The sequence below is a fragment of the Myotis daubentonii genome, chromosome 11, assembly GCF_963259705.1.
Source record: "Myotis daubentonii chromosome 11, mMyoDau2.1, whole genome shotgun sequence".
Taxonomy (NCBI): Eukaryota; Metazoa; Chordata; class Mammalia; order Chiroptera; family Vespertilionidae; genus Myotis; species Myotis daubentonii.
In genome coordinates, this window is record NC_081850.1 from 44,583,257 (window position 1) to 44,603,193 (window position 19,937).

General features: G+C 45.6%; 1 protein-coding gene across 2 annotated transcripts; it reads left to right on the forward strand.

Moving 5' to 3' along the window:
• The first annotated feature begins 345 nt into the window (after nt 1-345).
• On the forward strand, nt 346-19,688 carry PSAT1 (phosphoserine aminotransferase 1). 2 transcript variants are annotated; one of them, XM_059656978.1, is made up of 9 exons: nt 346-585; nt 4,881-4,941; nt 5,719-5,788; nt 7,786-7,991; nt 8,792-8,964; nt 10,632-10,801; nt 15,806-15,934; nt 17,802-17,939; nt 18,544-19,688. In XM_059656978.1, the coding sequence occupies exons 1-9, from the start codon at nt 526-528 to the stop codon at nt 18,647-18,649; spliced, it is 1,113 nt and encodes a 370-aa protein (XP_059512961.1). In that variant the 5' UTR covers nt 346-525; the 3' UTR covers nt 18,650-19,688. The 2 variants fall into 2 exon arrangements, with proteins under 2 accessions (XP_059512961.1, XP_059512962.1); XM_059656979.1 differs by lacking the exon at nt 346-585 and adding an exon at nt 605-763.
• The last annotated feature ends 249 nt before the right edge of the window (nt 19,689-19,937 follow it).

Sequence of the window (19,937 nt, forward strand, 5' to 3'; positions counted from 1 at the left end):
TGAATGACTGCTGGTTGCGAAACAAATGCATCAGTCCCAGGGACTGGTGGAGGAGAGATGGTTGGATGGGAGGCGGGGAGGAGATTTGCTCCGCACCTCCTCCTGCGGGCAAGAGAGAGAGTCTGGGATCAGGGTCGGAGGACTGGAACCGGTCTGATTCAAGGCGCAGAAGCATAAACGCGCGTTCTCCCCCTCCCCCCCCCTCCCGCCCACGATCCTCCGGCGGGGGCGCTCGGGAGCCGGCAGGCTGGTGCAATCTCCTGCACGCCTTGCATGGATCAAAGAAAAGGCTGAAACAGTAAACCCAAGGGAGAGCTACGTTTCCGGCCCCGGCTACTGAGCGCGACCAATGGGGATGCAAGTCTCATTAAGAGGACCAATCAGAGCAGGGCCTGTTATGGCGCAGGCCAATCGGGGACGCCGGCTAGGCACTGGGAGAAGGCCGAGGGTCCGCGCCAGCGACACACTCGCGCAGCACGAGCAGCCGGTTCTCTTCTGCTGACTCGCCACACGTGCCGCAGCACCATGGACGCCCCGAGACAAGTGGTCAATTTCGGGCCCGGACCCGCCAAGCTGCCGCGCTCGGTAAGTCCTAGCGATCGCGCACGGAAAGTGCAGTCCGGGCGTGAGCACGCGTGCGAGTGGCTGAGCATCCTGCGCGGGGAGTTGTGCATCTCCTCGTGGGGCGCTGGGATCCCCACTGCCGCTTTGAGTCCCGCGAACGCTCTGCACCAGCGTACACCCAGTTCAGGATCTCTCGCAGGTGGGCTTCTGGAAAAATACACTTGGGGGAAGAAGCTCGGGAGGCATGCCCGTGCAGCTACTCCGAGGCGTGCACGATTTGCCCCGCCGGAGCGTTGCTGGCACGTCGTGGTGCACACCTGGAGACGCCCGCGGACTCTCAGGCCCGGGCGTGGGCACGGCGGAAAAGAGAAACCTCTCGTTCCGCGTTAGCCTAGCGGGGCAGTGCAGCGAGCCAGGCAGTGCTGAGTGAATGCATGAATGGGCACTGGGTGCATGAATGGGCACTGGGTGAATGAATGGCAAATGGGGATCGCGTAAACCGGAGGGGATTGCAAACTAGAGGACCACGCATGGCTGCCCGTAAACAGTGTTTGGGTTAGCCAGCACTCGGGAATATTGCTTTTTTCCAAAATGTTAATTTGAAAGTCTTCCAGTGCCCCCTTCTCACCCTCAGAACTACCCTAAATCCTTTTTGTCCGTTTTCTTTGTTGTTGTTGTTTTGGGGTTTTTTTGCGTAGATTTTTAAAAGTCGCATTGACCCTCTCCACCCCCCAAAGCCCAAAGGCATTAGAGTATTCATACTCTGGTAGGCCTCTGGCTGCTAGCCCAGTCCGCTTCACTTTGTTCTGGAGCAAATGATGAATGATTAAATTCTCCCCCGGGCCACAGCAGACTTTCAAAATGCAAGTGGCACTCTCTCGCTCTCTCTCTCTCTCTCTCTGCCCGCCCAACCTCCAGCCAGGTGCCAGGTGGCTGCCGCCCCGCCCCGTCCCAACCCGTAGCAGCTGTGAAGCAGACGAAGTCTCTGATGTGACTTGAACGCGTGGACTATCTGTACCGCTACTGTTAGATTTTTATTTCTCAACCAAAATGACTGATAATATGTTGTAGCAACATGGGTCGCCGCCAAATGCTTTACAATTATCTTTTGTTGAACAGGGCAGAAAGCTCCCTGGGACAGAGCCTCCTCTGTATTGTAAGAACAGAGAATCTTACAATTTTCGATGGGAAAGGACATCTTAACTTTTCTATGGGCAGCGCTCACTGTAGCTAGAGAACAGGACTTATTTTCTCTCTCTCGGCTATTGCAGTCAGTTTTAGGCGAGATTCTTTGCTAGAGCTGTGGAAATGTTTCTTGTAGGCCTCCTCACCGTTTTCCCTTCTTCATCTTTTGCATTCAGTATTGCTCCCTGTGAAACTAGTTATGCATTTATTATAATGGCAGTTGTCATCATTAATACAGTTATTTGTTTATTATTTATTTTCTGGGGAGGATTTTTGCCCTCAGATGAGTCCTGTAACCTGTGTGTGTGTGTGTGTGTGTGTGTGTGTGTGTGTGTGTGTGTGTATGGGGGGGGGGGCCTTTGTATGTGACTTGATTTAATTGAATTAAAAGGATTAGAGAAGCTTTTCAAACTTTGAATGTAATCACAATGGAAAACATTTTATATGATGACCAAGTACACGTATGTACTATAACTAAAACAAAAGCCTTAAGAAATAGCCTAATTAGCTACAACATACACGATTTATATTCTATTCCACTCTAGTTTGTTCAATTTCATTAAAAAAATTCGTTGTGACCCACAAAAGCATTCTGCAGTTTGAAAAAAATGAACTCCGCTGCATTAAAAGGGCTGTGCTTTATGGGTGGAAGTCTTAAAACACTTGTAATGATTTTTTTTTTTTTTGGTCAATTCAGCAAATAATAAAATATATTTTTGAGTATGCGGCAGAATTTTAGTAATTAGTTTTTGTGTGCAAGGGGATGGAAAAGGTTGAAAATCGCTGCTTTAGGTACCTTTTTGTATTGATTACTAATTTAATCAGTTATGGTCAAAGACATGTTTTGTATGATTTAAATCCTTTGAAATGTATCTAGACTTGTATCTAGGGTCTTCCATAATGTCTATTTCATTCAGTTTTCCATTTGAATTAGGAAAACAAAGTATATTCTGCAATATATTCTGCATAAGTTGAGTGGAATGCTATATCTGTATAAAGTACTGTCAATTAGGTTGATGACTTGTAATGATTTTTGATATAAACTTGTAGGTGTCTTCAAAGAATACTTACTATCTATAAGAGAAATACAGTTTCAAACAGAAGTTCAAGGACGATTCTATCTCAGATGGGTGCTTCTGTTTTTAGAGGGAAGGAGCCACTAAAGTTTATTTGATCAGCCAGTGCTAATAAGCACCCAACAGTTTGCGAAACAGTGACAAATTCTTGAACCTCCTTTTCACTGGAATCTTTTTTGTCTGATTCTTTATTGTTCAAATCTTGTGTCTTCAGACAAGCTGAAATGCAGTTTAGATGGTTTAATGTCCTCCTTAGCCTGTATCTTGAAAAGAAACCATCTCTGAAGGCTGGATGCTTCTACAGAGGTCTTACCTCACCTGTTCTGTGCATGTTTTTTGAACTTTTCTTTTTCTCTTTTTACTTTGTGGTAGTTCTCACATACACAGAAGTAGAGAAGCCATTGGTCCATCTCTGATATTGAACAACTATGGACATTTTCCCAATCTTGTTTCAGCCACCCCCTTGCCCTCCCCCTTCCACACCACCTTTCTCCCCTCCTGCCCCAGGACCATGTTAAAGCCAATGGAGATATCACTTATTTAACTCATAAACATAACAGCATGCATCTCTGATAAGGGCTTACTGTCTTTAAAGAAAAAAAAAAGAGGTATTTTCCTTATCAGTTTGTAGTTATTTTCATTTTACTTGCCTTTGGGAAACAAGACAATGCATTTATTATAATGGCAGTTGTCATCCCTAGCTAGGAGCTGCCTTTGCAAAGGAGAGGTTTAGGAGAGATTTAGTTGCAGCCCTCATACTCCCCTCCTTCCTATTTCCTGACACTGGGGTTGGCCCTAACCCAGTCCTGCTTGCCCTGTTGCCCCTGTGAGACTGACTGTGGTGATGATGCGACTGCAGTGAGCCTACAAGATAGGCAAGAGGCTCGCCAGGGCATACAGAGTTGTCATCAGAAAAATTGTATACTTGGTCATTTTCTTTTAAATCCAATTAAAAAATATATTTTTATTGACTTCAGAGAGGAAGGAGGAGGAGGGAGTTAGATAGAAACATCAATGATGAGAGAGAATCCCCTACTGGGGATCTAGCCTGCAACCCCTGCATGTGCCTTGACCGGAATCGAACCCTGGACCCTTTGGTCCTGTTAACGTAAAAAACCATTGAAACTTGTAAATAATTTTTGTGAGTTTATTTGAGCCAAACTGTCGACCATATGCCGGGAAGCAGAACCTCAAGGAATTGAGATAATGGCGGGTTACATCTGTATTTATACTTTGCAATCAAAGGAAAGGGACGTAGGTGGGTTACATGAAATCCATTGGTGATAGACTAGAGAGATGGAGAAAGCAAAGCCGGGGGGGGGGGGGGGAACCCCTGGGATTGGATAAAAAGTAAAATGATAGATACATACTTAAGTGGGTGCAGGAACAATTAACATGATAATAATGAAGGAATTTGTGGTATCTGTCCTGGTGCTCAGCACATTAGGTTGTGCCCCAAGGGGTCCAGAACAAGGGAAGTTACAAGTTACCCAGACATTTCAAAGGGCATGCCATTATAGATGCAAAAAGACAGATAGGCTCAGTGAAGGTGAAGGTTGACCTTGTCAGTGAAGATACCTGTCTAGGATGTAACTGCCCACCATAACTGCTTTTAGTTAAAGTTTAATTTCAGACCATCCTCTGTGGTTACTTTAGGTCTCTGAGTTTGCAAGACTGCCATGCAGGCCTCCCCTGAGCTTGTCAGGTCAGCATGTGGCCCCTTTCTACCATAGTCCGCAGGCTCTACCCACTGAGCCAAACCAGCTCGGGCTCCAATTTATTTTTTATATCTAAGTTAATTCAAACCTTTGGAAAAACTATCATAGCATCAATCACATTTGGTGATTTCACACTCAACTTTTGTGAAAATTGGGTCTTCTGGGCTCTGTGGGAGGAAGGGGATTGGCTGTGGGTGGGGACAGAAGCCTCCAGATCTCACAGGTCCTAGGGTCAACTCCCCTTCCATGCTCCTCCCCACCCCCAGGTTTGTATGTCCAGCGGGAGAGCTGTGCACACAATACTCAAATCACCTATTTTATTTTATTTTTTTTCTAGGTACTGTTAGAGATACAAAAAGAATTATTAGACTACAAAGGCGTTGGGATTAGTGTTCTTGGTAAGATTTACTTAACTTTAGTTGCGTGCTTGTTGGAAGCAATTTTGAAATCAACATAAACAAATGCTGGTGAGATTTCATACATCTCAGCTATGGTTTTGCTAGTCATAGAGTCTGAGACCTGGAGGTTCTTATTATACATTTGCATACCCATGTCCCAAATATTTATAACTTCACGTTCATTTTGTTTTTCCTACACTTAAAAATGGACTTAATTAAAAGTTTAAAAGTACACAAGGTTCTTATGAAGATCTTACCTGTTAATAATTTGATTAAGATTCTCTTCTTTATATTATTGGAGAAGAGAACCTTTGAGTTCTAAAATTTACTTTATGTTTATTTATTTATTTTCCTTATAGTTCCAAAGGCTACACAGTATTAAGAGACCGTAGGGTTAACAGTATGCTCATTGCTATTAAATATTGTTCCTGTGGGTTTTGGGACATGTACTTAGGTATCTGTGAGGTGAGAGTATAGTGTAGAATTTTGTGCTATTGTCCCAGAGGGCAAACATTGCACACAGGTTCATGTTAGTGATAAAGGTGAGAAATCACAGGCTGAAACTGCCACTTGAAAAGTCATTCTGCAATGATATGAGGCTATCGTGCTTGCAATATGAAAATCATTTAGGTTTTCCCCTAAATGAAGTTGAATGCAAAATAACTGAAATTTCTACTTATTCTTTTACTTGCAAATCTTGTTCTTTTTTCTGAAGTTACTTGTGTTCATTTGGTTTTGAACTGGAACTTATTTTGTTGTTTATCTTTCTTTCCACAGAAATGAGTCACAGGTCAGCAGATTTCGCTAAGATCCTTAACAACACAGAGAATCTTGTGCGGGAATTGCTGTAAGTTTAAAGTTTTAAGACCAAACGGCATTACTTTTGTTTGATAACATATGTACCTGGGTGTTTGTTACATTATTTTCTATACTCTGCTGTTTAGGATATTCTATAAGTAAAACTAGTCTTATTAAGATGTTCCCAAAGCCACTAAATTGTTCCCCATCTTGCACTTATATGTTTTTATTTTATGTAGTATTTCCAAAGATTTGAAATGGTCATATCTGGGAAAGATTTTTCCAGAAGTTCAGCTGGCCTAAAAGGGATTTAAATGACAAAGAGATATCTGGTCATCCTAGCATTACCAACTTCTAGGTCACTGGGTCTGGAAGGTCCTCGTACTGCCTATCAGAATTACCGGGGAGGGGAGGGAGGGTCTTAAAAAAAATTAAATGCTGGGCCCCATCCAGGACTGTTGTCAAAATCTCTGTAGAAACTTCATTTTGACAGGCTCTTTGGGTTAACTCCAGAAACTGCCACACTAGGTTACCCCCATCCTAGGCTACCTGTACTGCTTTTCTTTTTTTGTTTTGGTAGTCCTCACCTGAGGATATTCTTTCCATTGCTTTTCAGAGAGAGTGGAAGAGAGGGGGGAGTGGGAGAGAGAAAAAAAACACATAGATGTGAGAGAGACACATCGACCAACTAACTGGTTGCCTCCTGAAAGCACCCCGACCAGGAGGGGGCAGGAAGCAAACCTGCAATCCAGGTACATGCCCTTGACCGAGAATCAAACCCGAGACCCTTCTGTCCATGGGCTGACACTCTAACCACTGAGCAACCGGCCAGGGCTGTACTGCTTTTCTTATCCAGAGGAAACTTTTATTCTTAAACACATTTCTGTTTAAATGAGAGGTTTTGTAATATCAATATATGCACATAGAAGAATATGGTAACCTTGGAAATGCACTTTTTTTTTCCTGCTCATAAAACTAGTGCACGTTCAAGATAGAAACTTTAGAAAAAATAAACTCACAAATTAAACTGGACTTGTCTATAACCCCACTAGTCAGGAATAATCATTGTTAATGTTTTAGGGTCCATTCTTGCATTCTTTCATGAACAAGATTGGAATTGTACTGACTGTTTCATTACTTTTCTTCTAAATTGCCTTGATAAATGCTTCAGAAGGATTTCCAGTGTCCACTTGGTTCATAGCATGGACCAGCACATCAATATTTTTAGGACTTTTGGTTGCAAAGGACAGAAGCCCAACTCCTGGCTTAACCAAAAAAAAAAAAAAGGAATATATTGGTTCTCTCCCTCTCTCCCTCTCCCACACCCTTACCCTCTTCACTTTCCCCCAAGCAGGTTACCTTTGCTTGCTTTCCCCTAAGCTTCAAGGGCCCTTCCTTTGCCTCTGTAACTTGTTTCCTGAGCCCACGCAGCCCTGCTGGCTCACTCTTTCTACCTCTGTGACATTCTAAGTAAACTGCTTGTATTTGAAAAACAAACAAACAAAAAAGAATGGATTATCTCACATGATGGAAAAGTCCAGGAGTGATTTAGGAGCTTGGGTAATGTCAGGAAGGTCTTTTTCTCCATCTCCTGGCCCTGCTATTTTATGTGCTAGCTTCATCAGATGGCCACCACTGACTGCAGGGTTAGTTCCTACAAGTTCATTCTTCCCCTCAATAGGAATAGCTCTTCTTTCCCAAAAGTTTGATCAAAGCTCTCAGAACAAAACCCCATTGGCCAACTTGGGTCACATGTTCATCCCGTGGAGCTGGGGTTGTTTACCCTTTAACCATGTGGAATGGCAGTGGGATGATACCCCAAAGGAGCAGCAGGGTGTTACTAGCTTCTGTCTGAACAGTGACCATGGCTGCCCCACAGGGCCAACAAATAGTTGTCCAAGGAGTGAACAGATAGTGACTGGATTGGGGAAGGCAGAGTGGTGGTGGGGCTTTCCCGTATTTCTTGTGGTATATCCACCCAAGGTACAGTGCTGATAGAGCATCACTCACGCTCCACCTTTGACTGTCTCCTGTGCTTTTGCCCAGAGCTGTTCCAGACAACTACAAGGTGATTTTTGTGCAAGGAGGTGGGTCTGGCCAGTTCAGTGCTGTCCCCTTAAACCTGATTGGACTGAAAGCGGGCAGGTGTGCCGACTACGTGGTGACAGGAGCTTGGTCAGCTAAAGCTGCAGAAGAAGCCAAAAAGTTTGGGACTGTGAACATCGTCCACCCTAAACTTGGGAGTTACACAAGTAAGTGCGGGGAGCTGAGGTGGACTGTAATGTTGACTGGCGGGTGGTCCCTCCTTAGGACAATCTGCAATTGTGTGGGTGTTTTGGTTGTTCCTCCTTGTCAGCAGTTAGTTTGAGACCATTTAGATAGTGGGGTGGCTGTACTAGGTAAGGCTACTAAGTGCTACTGCACAGAGAGCACCCCTAAGCTCATTTGCTGAGAAGCCCAGGGTCTGGTTGGCTTAGGTATGGTTTGATCAAGGGCCCCAACACTATGCCCAGGTCCCGGTATCTCACTGTCTCCTCCGTGGTGGCCCCACAGTCAGGAAAGCTGTCCCCTTGGGATCAGAAGATGGCTGCAGCCTCTGCGGACCTTATGTTCTCCCCAGTTTCAGTGCCTGTGCTCACGCATTCCAGTAACAGTCGTGTCTCATGGGTCCCGTTCCAAATCAGTCGTGTGACAGCACCTGAGTCACATGGTACTTTTGAGGCTGCAGGTGGAACTGGTTCCACTGGAATCATACGGACTGAGAATGGGGGAGGCTGGAGCCCCAAGGGGCAACTGTTGGACCACCAAATAGGATGGCAAGCAAAAAACCCAAATTCTCACTCCGCCATAACTGAGGATTTAACAGTCAGCAGGGTTGATCATCCTTTTAGGATGGGGGTGGTGATTATAATAATGTGAGATGATAGGGTGCTTTCACTCGGGAATGCTAGGGAAGCAGTCTCATTGCTAGGGGAGGGCTGTTATTTCTGTTGGGCTCTATCTACCTAAGGAAAGGGCAGTACAAGTGTCTCCAACTTGTCTTCTGTGACAGAAATCGTAGACCCAAGCACCTGGACCCTCAACCCGGAAGCCTCTTACGTGTATTACTGCGCCAATGAGACTGTGCATGGCGTGGAGTTTGACTTTGTCCCCGACGTCAAGGGAGCAGTGCTGGTCTGCGACATGTCCTCAAACTTCTTATCCAGGCCAGTGGACGTTTCCAAGGTAGGGTGTAAAAGAGGGACCCCAGCGTCTTGGTTTCTTTAAGGGCGTTTTAATATATACTAGAATGAAGAGAGGGTGGGGAGCCGTGGCCTGCAGAGACCCTGGAGCCAGGGTAGCTCAGTGAGCAGGCCAGTATCACCTGTTCATTATAGACTGTCGGGTGTTTAAGTCCTGACATTCCCAGCCCCGTGTGAATGAAGGCCTCACAGGGTCACACTCAAGTCCATGGGGAATTTATCTGCCTTTGAGGATGGCTCTTAGAAACTTTTTCGGTCAACACATTGGGAGTGGCTTGCTGTCCTCAAGGGAAGATGCAGATTGTCCCAGCTCCAGGTGCCTGTGGAGGAGCCCCGCCTGGCCTTGTACCCACCTCAACTCCAAGAGCATCAGGACACGTAGACTTTGGGTGTCACACGAGGTGGGCAGTGGGAGTAGTGTACCCAGGTGCCTACAACAAGGTGGCATAACATCTGTGAAGAATGGAAAACAAACTGCCAAAAAAATCTGCCTTTTTAAAAAAAATTGTGGTAAAATATACTTAACATAAAATTGGTCATTTTAACCGTTTTAAGTGCAGTTCAGTGGCCGTAAGTATATTCACACTGTTGTGTGATCACCACCACCATCCATCTTCAGAACTTGTCCTCTTCCTGTACTGAAACTCAGTGCCCATGAAACATTAACTCCCCAGTACTTGCTCCTCTAACCCCTGGTAACCACCATTTGTACTTTCTGTCTCCATGCATATGACCACTCTCGTTGCCTCACATAAGCGGAATTATGCAATATTTGGCCTTTTGTATCTGGCTTATTTCACTTAGCAGAATGCCCTTGAGGTTTATCCTTGTGGTAGCACTTGTCAACTTCATTCCTTTTTAAGGCTGCATAATATTCCATGGTACTAGTATGGAAATACCACATTTTGGTTATAGCCTGGTATGTATTACCAGTCACCGTGCACTGGCAATTCTAAACAATATCAAGTATAAAATACTCCGCCTGCCGGGCCAGACTGCTCCCTCTTCCCACCTGGGACACCACCACAGGGAGACATGGGACAGGGTTCTGTATCTTATCCTATATAATAAAGAGCTAATATGATAATTAGACTGAACAGCAGAACAACTGTCCAGACGAAGCCGAGGCTGTGAGGGCAGAGCCCCTTGCTTGAATTTCATGCATCGGGCCTCTAGTATAACAACATTTCCTGAAGAACCTTAAAGATCTGTTTTTTAAAATTTCTTCTCTCTCAGGCAGCTTATCTCATTTATTAGCATCCTTTTGATTGTCCCTTTATACAAATATAAATGGGTAAAAATTCTGGTGTTTTTGGTTACCAAGGACAGTTAGCCTCCCTATTTTAAAGACTAGTGTGGGTGTAGATGGGAAGGATGCAGGGTGAAGATGAATATGTATAAGGTCTGTATCGTGATGGCCTTGGGCTAGCCCCTGACTGCGGGGAAGGACCAGGCAGGACATACGGTAGGCCTCAGAACTCGAAAGCGCCTGAGATGGAGATGCCTTTAGAGAAGAGAATACACTCTGAATAGGAATACAACAGTCACCTCCTCATAGAAATCATGCTTTGCGAAGAGGTTGGGAAGTTTCAATACATTTCAGAAAAATGACCAAGTGCGTCTACAGTGGCATGTGTTTCTCGTTTTCAGTTCGGGGTGATTTTTGCTGGTGCGCAGAAGAACGTCGGCTCTGCGGGGGTCACGGTGGTGATCATCCGCGATGACCTGCTGGGGTTCGCCCTCAGGGAGTGCCCCTCGGTCCTGGAGTACAAAGTGCAGGCCGGAAACAACTCCTTGTACAACACTCCTCCCTGCTTCAGGTAACCCCGCCGTGCTACTTGTGGACCGAGGGAGGGGTATCTTTCCCATCAAAGCAGAGAAGACTTTGAAGTAGAGTGTTTGCATGAACCGGTGACCTGATAGCCTAGACATCCTATCAGGAGTCTCTGTCTGGCTCATGCGTCCCTGTGCACTGTTTAGTCAGTCTTCCCTCTGGCCCTTTTTTGGGGGGCGGGGGGTGGGGGGGTGGGTAGTGTTTTTGTTTGATTTTGTTAGCCTTGGTGGTTCACCATTAACCCCAAAGCTCTGTGCAGGTGAAGTGCTGTGACTGCATCTCAAACAACCCGTGCAAATTGGGAGGAGGACTTTTAAACGGGGGGGCCTCCCCTGCTTGCTTTTCTTTCCCTGCTGGGCCTGCACGAAGGAAGCTTGAAGCTTGGCAGCAAACATACTGGCTTGGGACAAACACCTTCCTGGTTTTTCACCCAACCTGCAGGGGTCCTGTTAGCTGCTTTGCACGCCTCTCAGGCCTGCCCACAACCTTTTAACTCCCAGCTTCAGGTGGTTTGGGAAAACCTTTGGACCTCTGGGATTTAGCAGTTTCCTGAGAGATCTTCCTTCCAACCATCTGTGTGACCCTAGGCAGGGCAGATCCTCTCATTATTATTATTCTCATTTTGCAAGTGAAGAAGCCGGGGCCCTGCCTCTAGGATTTGAGCCCAGGCAGCCTGGCTCCAGAGCCTGAGCCTCAGTGTGCTCTTCCCAAGCAGAATCATCAGGGTGGATTTGTGTGCGTTTGAAGGATACCATCTGGGAGGGGCGGAAGTTTTCTTAAAAGAGTGTGTATAAAAGGGGGACTTCCTTAGAGGTCTCCCCACTAGGTGCTGCCTGTAGAAAATTTCCCCCACATACATTTCTTTCCTAGGAAAGAAAGGAGTTGTTTTCAAAGCCAGGATTCTGTTGGAATCCCTGCCAGTTTTCTACCCGCTCATGTGGGGCAGAGCAGCTCCTCGGGTTGTGTCCCCTGTGGTCCTTAGGGAAGGGGGTGCTCTGGTGCTAGCTCTCCTGGTGGCCTGGAAACCCCACTGTGCTTCCCCCTGGTTGAAAGTGTTTCTAAATTACCTATTAGGGATGGGGTGGTGTTCGGTGGGGGATGCTGAATCTATTGCTCACCTCTGGGGTTCTAGGCAGAGGAAAAAGAGTGCTCCCTGGACAACCTGGAAGTGAGAACTGGGCGTGCTGAGTGGGGAGGCACAACTGGGGACCCTCTAGGGCAGGGCTCCTAGAGAAGGGATTTAGGTGCCAGGTTCCACAATGACAGGAGGTAGCTCTACCTGTTTGAAGGTGGGGCCAGGGTCTGGCTCTCAGTCAGGTGAGCCTTTCAGGGCCACCACTGGCTGTGGGTGGTGGTGGGAGATGGGGAGAGCACCGCCCTGAAATTGGCCTGAAGGCGGCCAAGTTCTGATCAGAGCACAGCCTGGAGGAGCAGGGGAGCTGTCGTCTGGCATCTTCTCCATGAGTTATGGTGTGAAATAAAATTTTAAAATGTGATGAATACGTTAATATGCTATTTATTACTATTAGGGGGGAATCAGCAGGAACAGTGAGAAAGTGGGCCAGTCTGTCTAATGCAGTGGTTCTCAACCTTCCTAATGCCTCAACCCTTTAATACAGTTCCTCATGTTGTGGTGACCCCCAATTTCATTGTTACAAATTGAACATAATTAAAGCATAGTGATTAATCACAAAAACAATATGTAATTATATGTGTGTTTTCTGATGGTCTTAGGCGACCCCTGTGAAAGGGTTGTTCGACCCCCAACGGGGTCGTGACCCACAGGTTGAGAACCGCTGGTCTAATGGGAGGTGAAAGTGTCTGGAATCAAACCTGGAGATACAGAGGGAGTCCTAGAGCAGGAGCTTTGTCATAGGGTCCCCTCCAGCCGTGGCCCCAGGCCTTGACCTCGGATGGGGTGGGGAGGATAGAAAGGTGGCCGCAGGAACTACCTCCCAGAACTTTCCTACCTGAGGAGACTGCTAAGCCAGAGACAAGGGCAGAGAAGGGGCTACGTTTTCCCCCAGACAGATCAGAACAGTGATAATTGGGCAGCTCGGGACATGATAGTTAATGTTTGATTCGAGTCATGTAAATGTATTCTGCCCGAAGACAGCTCTTGGAGGTTGCTTTGCTTTCCTTTACCCCAAAAGAAGAGGACGAGAACAAAGTAAAAGTCTGTATAATTGAGCAGTTACCCTCAATCTCTAACTTGAAAAATATAGAGTTCATTTGCAGCGCTTAAACGTTCAATGTTAGAAAATCGGTGCTCACCCAGTGAGAACAAACTCCTTAGACAGAGACATGAAGATGTGTGCAAAACGTCCTCCCCAATCTCTGAATGTAAGGTGATAAGACACTCAGAACACTTCAGAACTTTCTGTCACATAAAAGTCCTTGAAAAGGTCCGAGTTTGAAAAGAAGCCTTCTTTTTTCTTAGAAAATCAGAGCCAAATGACCACAGGCCTTGGGAAGTTTGTTTGAACTGTGCTGGGTAACTGGCCTTCAGATTCTTGCCAGTAGCCCTGGGTGATGAATTGGGGTGGAATAAAGAACACTTGGTCGTTCTCTTCAACCCTTAGGAGAACACATGAAGCCCAGTTAGTGAATCAGCAAGAAGATGCCTACACTTTTTGTTTTTCTAACTCTGTAAACGTTTTTACTTACTATGATTAACTGAACCCATAAGTACAAATTGGTTTTAGTTGTACTGGAAGGTAGAATAGCTAATAAGAGACAAACTGAACCCCACTAATTCGGGCCACCTTCTCACAATGGGCCCAGCCTTGTCCACCATCAACTCCAGAAGCTCATCTGCAGAGTTCGAATCTTTAGAAGAGCTAGGGAGAGTTTTCTGGGGACTTTTCTGGTGTGCTTTTCTAAGCCCTGGTGCACAGAATAGTTTGTATTGCTTTAAAATTTTTTATAAAAGGAACGCGTGCTATTAGCAGAGGTTTCTGAAGTAATCAGAACCTGCCGGGTAACCACTGGTAACTGCTTGCCGTGTATCCTAACAGATCCTTGATCTTAGCCAAAAGGCCGAGAAGCGATATCCTAACAGACCCTTAACTGGGCATATGCACATATACAGAGCTGTATATATAATTATGTGAATGGAACTTTCCTATGCAAACTGTTCTGAGAATTCCTTTTTTTCCCACCCAACAAAGTACTATGAACATTGCCATATCCGCTCATCTACCTGCCTTTTTTCCCTTTGAATTGCTGTGTGGTATTTCATAGAACAGGTGTCCTGTGGTATTATTGAGTCATTTAACAGGCAGGCTTAGGTGGTAAACCTAGGCTCTGTGTTTGCAGGTGGCATTTTAGATGTGTAAGTATAAATCAGGTGAAAGTGTTGCACTGAGAGTGGGGAGAATGGAGACCAAGTTGCAAAGCTGTGTAAGCATTTGAGGGACCTGTATTGTGAAGGTTTGGGTTGCATGGCGGTAGAAGCATAAGTTAATGCTTCTAGAAGCCACAGGAGAGTCACAGGGACCAGACATCCTCCCACTGCAGGGATGTGGTCCCTAGGACAGCCCTCTGCCTCTTGGTGAGGCTTCAGACACCAAGTCTCCGGACTATGCGTAAAATGGGTGGGTTTTCTGCTGACTCTGTCTGCTCAGATTGCATTAGGATTAGCCAGAGAGCGAGGGCAGTGAGTCTGAGCAGGTCAACCGCCGGGAAGGTAGTGTGTCAGTGCTGGGCTTTTATGCAGTGTTGGATGTGATTATCACAACAGCAGCGTGGGGACCCTGGGAGAACAGAGCTGCAGGTGAAAGTGAACTGTGGCCTCCAAAAAGTACTGTTGGTGAACGGGCTTGAGGGTGGCTTTGTGGCGGGTGTGTTTTTGTACTTGGAGGAGAGAGAGCAGTTTTGGGGGATGTCACATCAGTCCCTACCTGTCCAGCCCAAGCCCTAATGCACTTCACAACATTTGGGACACAGACAAGATGAAAGGGCAAGATCACCCCAATTCTAGGCCCCAGAAAGCCATTCAGAAAGAGGTTGCATTAGATTCCTCACCAGATGTCACATCAGCCCCTACCTGTCCAGCCCAAGTCCTCATGCAAACCTTATAACACTGAATGTCAGCAGGTGGAGGTAGGGGAGTGGCAGACAGGCAGCCTTAGTAGGGGACACACTTCCCTACCTCCACTTGCTGACATTCAGTTCCCACCTCAAGCACCCTCAGACGCCCTGGCCCCAGCCCACCCAGTTAACCCTTCACTTCCTGAACTACCAGAGTCCTCTGCACATACTTCCCTGTGCAGCTTTTACCAATTGCTCTTTTATTTTATATTTCTTTGTGGAAAAGGTGCTCAGCTTTTCCACCCCAGAGCCCACCCAGGGCGCTCCACCAGGCAGGAGGCAGTGTGGCTTAGGCTAAGAGCATGGGCTCTGAGTCACAGTCCTGACTCTAGGCCCAGTGCTGCCTCTTACTCACAGATTCCCCAGGATTAGTTACCTCGGGACCAGGGAGACCAACCGACTTCTGGTGGACACGTGTGACATTTTAACTGCTCTGCTCTTCCCAACTCCACCTTCCCAGCCACCAGGCAGATCCAGCAGGGTCCTTGCTCCCCTGGTCTCATAGTTGGGCAGGGGACCTAACGGACCAGTCCCAGCCTTCCCTGGCATCCTCTGAATTGGGAGTGAGGAGAAAGAGGCAGGCGTGTGTTGGTGAAACTGTGAGATATGAGGTCAAGAGCCCAGGGAACATTAGAAGGATGCTCATCTGAAAATAGGAAGCCACCATTCCAGCAGAGAGAAGCAAGGGTCAGAGATAGCAGATGGGGTGGGATTTGTGTCTCTGGTTCCAAGGAACCTCCATCCTTCATGGGGCGTGGAGCCATCCCTTTCTGAACCAAGTGACCAGTGACATCTTACAGACTGTTTTGGTATAACTTCACAGTTTGCTTGAGTGTCTTTCCACTTTTGCAGACCAGAACTAAATGCATGTGTTTTTTTGTTTTAATCTTTATTCTAGCATCTATGTCATGGGCTTGGTCCTGGAGTGGATTAAGAACAACGGCGGTGCAGCAGCCATGGAGAAGCTCAGCTCCATCAAATCGCGGATGATTTATGATATCATTGATAATTCTGAAGGATTTTATGTGTAAGTCGATGGATTTTCTCTCACATTTTGTCTCTTTGTGAATTTAGAAATGTGTATATCTATCCCAAGGAGTTTTGGCAAATGGGTGCATTCATCTCTCTCTGGGACATTGAGGTGCTGGTGAGCTGGGTGGGGGAACCCTAAATAACAGTCTTCATTCCTCCATCTTTTAGGTCTCCCCCGCCTCCCCTTAAATTAGCTATGCTTTTTATAATTGGTCCCTCATGGTGGGAGCCTGAGGCAGCAGAATGTCAAAAGAGGGTATCCACTGAATTTTTCATTTAAATGTCAACTGTGACACCTACCACTTTGTGAGAAGGGGTGGGCGGGTAAATTGAAGGTTCAAAGCCTGTTACCAGATACCTGGTTTCCCTTCTTGAGTCTCTTCTGCATTTAGGTGTGCATGTGACTCCTATTAACTAACAGGAATTGTGGATGTACCCTCAGGGGAGAGTGTGACTTTAATGGGGCTTCCTCACACTACTTTTATTTGCTAATTTTCATGAATCCCACTCTGAGAAGTGAAAGACTAAGACAGGAAGTATTGGAAAGTGGAGAAAGAGAGTTATTACATATTTAACTTTTCTTTTATTCCAGAGGAGTATGTCGGCTCCTCTGACATTTGCCACTTTGGGTTGTCAATGGAAAATAATTTTGGCTGCTTATTTTCCAAATCAGAAACTGAAGTCCTAGATAAAAAACTCACTCATCAGCTTTGAGAGTCTGTACAAGCCCTGTCTCTCTGTGTAAGGTGCTGGGAATAAAAAGATGAGTTGATTGAATTTAACTGTTCTAAATTGTTTCCCTTTCCTATTTTTGCATCACAAAACACCCCAAGAGAGTGGCTTAAAATGACAACCATTTTCTTTGCTTGTGATTCCTTGGGTCAGCAGGTGAGGCCGGGCTCAGCTGGGGAGTTATTCTGCTGCCCCCACCTGGGATCGCTTATTCAACCGAAGTCATCTGGTGACTCACCTGGAGCTAGGGGTCAAAACTGGCCTCAGTCACATGTGTAGGAGTTGGTGCTGGCTGTTGGCTGGGCCTCTTATCTCCGGCAGGCTAGCTCTGCTTACTTAATGGAAGCAGTGTTTTAAGAGGGCAGGGCAGGTGTAGAAGCTGCATATGCCCCGTGAGGCCTGGAAGTTGTGCAGCATCGCTTCTGTTGCAGTCTCTTGGTCAAAGCAAGTCACAGGCCAGCCCAGGTTTAAAAGGTATGAAGAACTAGACCCCACCTTTGCTCGGAGGGCTGCGGAGAATCTGTGGCTGTTTAAAAATATACCACAAACATTTTCTGCAAATATACTTAATCCTCACATCATCCTTATGTGAGGTTCCATTACTTTTCTCACTGTTCAATGAGGAAAGTGAGGTACAACAGAGAGGTTAGTAACTTGCTCAAGGTCACACGGCTTGAGACAATGAAGTGTGACAAGTGCTTTGAGAAAACCGCTGCTCATTATATATTTTGAAGTCTTTCAAACACTATGAGGGCCAAATTTTTTTTCTCTGCAGCCTTCTAGAGAAAGCCACACATTGCTGTGTGGCTGCCATGTGTTGGAAGCTTCATACATGTTGTTAACACTCAACTGTCACAACTAGTCTGAGATGGAGGTGTTATTATTTCCAATATTCAGATGAGGCAATGGGTGCTCATGGAAATTAGGTACAAGTCATTCAAGAGAATGCTCAGTCACTGTTCCTTATGCTAGAGGCGTCTCCCTAAGTAGATGATAAATGTCCTGGGCACAGCTTTTTCCTTAAATCCCGTTTGCATCTAGAAAATGTTTAAACATTTTTTCTCTGTTCATTTGTTAAGGGCAGTTGCACTTTTTAGAAAAATCACTGGACTAATAAACATGTTTCTCAGGTGTCCAGTGGAGCCCCAGAATAGAAGCAAGATGAATATTCCATTCCGCATTGGCAACGCCAAAGGAGACGATGCTTTAGAAAAAAGATTTCTCGATAAATCCCTTGAGCTCAATATGATCTCCTTGAAAGGGCACAGGTGAGTACGCATCCAGTCCAGAAGCCCGGCAGAGAATGGGTTTAGCTTTTCAAATGCAGAGTAAAATGCCTGCCCATCTCTGAGTAGCAGTTACTGTAACTTGGGAAAACCAGTTGTCACAGGGATAACTCTTTTTCCTGTTACTTCTAGAGCTCTTAGCACGATTCCCTCGGTGAGAGCATGGAGGAGCCACATATTCCAAGGACTTTTGTTAAAATTCCCCTTGAAAATGCCATGATGAGATCTTAGAGCACAGGGGTTGCCGTCCCATGTCTGATGAGGCCGGTACAGCCCCGTTCGGTGTAGGCAGATCAGTGGTGCTCCAGCTGAGTGTCAGATGGAGCAGTCAGTCTTGCAGGCTCTATGAAAAATACACGTCCTCACCACATGGGAGGCAGGACGCATACCCTGCGGTGGTCCCGGCTCCCTGTTTCCGTTGAGCTAGGTTATGTGTGAGTCAGTAGACCTTCGCTGCATCAGGGAGAATTTTCTAATGACTAGATGTCTGAAGCTCCCAGACACCTGTGGGGGTGACTGGAAAGAGGGTTTGTCTCGATGCTAAATTAGATGCTCTTGTTAATGGTGGTACCTTTGGTCCTTCTAGGTCTGTGGGAGGCATCCGGGCCTCTCTGTACAATGCCGTCACCATCGAAGATGCTCAGGAGCTGGCAGCCTTCATGAAGAAATTTTTGGAGATGCATCAGCTGTGAACACATCCTAACCAATCTATATTCTACCCTTGAACAATGTCCCACATTTAAAGTAACTTAATGGCTTCAAAAATTTTACCATGGTAGTTTTCTCAAAGGAACATGCTTATTATAGATTCTTCCCTCCCCACCCTCCGCCAAAAAACCCCCACAAAACAGCGCAATATACACAGTTCTTCAAAGCTGGTGGGACGTAACAGACACCTTAATTTTGACTTGAAATGAAAGCATTTAAAAAAAATCTTTCTTTAGCTTTTCTAACAATCCCACTTTTATGTTGTCTTTGCTGCTACGTTTTCTAGCTAGATCTTAGCATTCGGACTTGCCTGTGGATTTACTTACACAAAGTGCAGTTAATGTTCCTGGAGACACACGAACACGTAGCATTGAGGGTGGGTGGGGTCTGCTAGGTGCTGAATTTTGATCCTTCCCAAAATGGCAGCAGTAGGGGCTCCTGGGTTCCACAGGGATTAAATTGGGTCAACCTTGACCATGGGTGAGTGTTTAGGAGTTCTAGGCTAAAGGGCCAATTGGAGATCTTAATACTGTTACTCTCATAAAGAGATAAAAGTGACATACCATACGTTTATATAGCAAAGTCTGTTTTTAATACCAAATAGTTTATATCTCTATGCATTTATATTTCTAATAATGTGGTTCTTAGTGATATATGTAGAGTCTTTGGGAATTTGTTAAGAGTCCTTGACATTGTGCATTGTTTTTTCAACAGTTGTGTCTTTTCCCTTCCCTCCTACCTTTGGAAGCTGCTTCACAAGATTTAGAAGCTCCCCGATTCACTTTTATTTAGGTGGAAGAGAAGGTTGGTTGGTTATTTTTTTCAGTTATGCCGTGAAACTAAAAAAAATCTTAAACTCCCTTAGCGTTTGTTCACTTGACTATTCTCGTTAATTGTGTTTGACCAGAGTGATGCTGTGAGTTCTGGAAGATCCTTGCTGGAGAGTCTTGCCCCTGTTGTTTATCCACTGTCAGTATTTGATGTTGAGTACGTGAAGGACATTAAAGTCCTAAAACACCTAAACCTTTGTCAGTGAATTTCTTTACCTGCTTTTAAGATTGTTCTTTTTCAAAATTTTATGATGGGAAAACTTGAGTTTAAAAATAACATCTGATAGGGTATTTAATTTAGTTCAACCAAAGGTATAAAACTTGAGTTCAGTGTGTCCATTTTAAAAAAATACCTATTTTAAAAATTGATTTTAGAGAGGGAGGGAGAGGAGAGAGAAGCATCAATTGGCTGCCTCCTGCACACCCCCTACTGGGGATTGAG

What these genes read in the sequence shown, in the direction of transcription:
- PSAT1 (XM_059656978.1), top strand. Translation starts at nt 526, where the DNA reads ATGGACGCCCCGAGACAAGTGGTCAATTTCGGGCCCGGACCCGCCAAG. An exon ending in GGCCAGTGGACGTTTCCAAG is followed by an intron (nt 8,965 to 10,631) that starts GTAGGGTGTAAA and finishes TCTCGTTTTCAG; the next exon opens with TTCGGGGTGATTTTTGCTGG. An exon ending in AATTCTGAAGGATTTTATGT is followed by an intron (nt 15,935 to 17,801) that starts GTAAGTCGATGG and finishes CATGTTTCTCAG; the next exon opens with GTGTCCAGTGGAGCCCCAGA.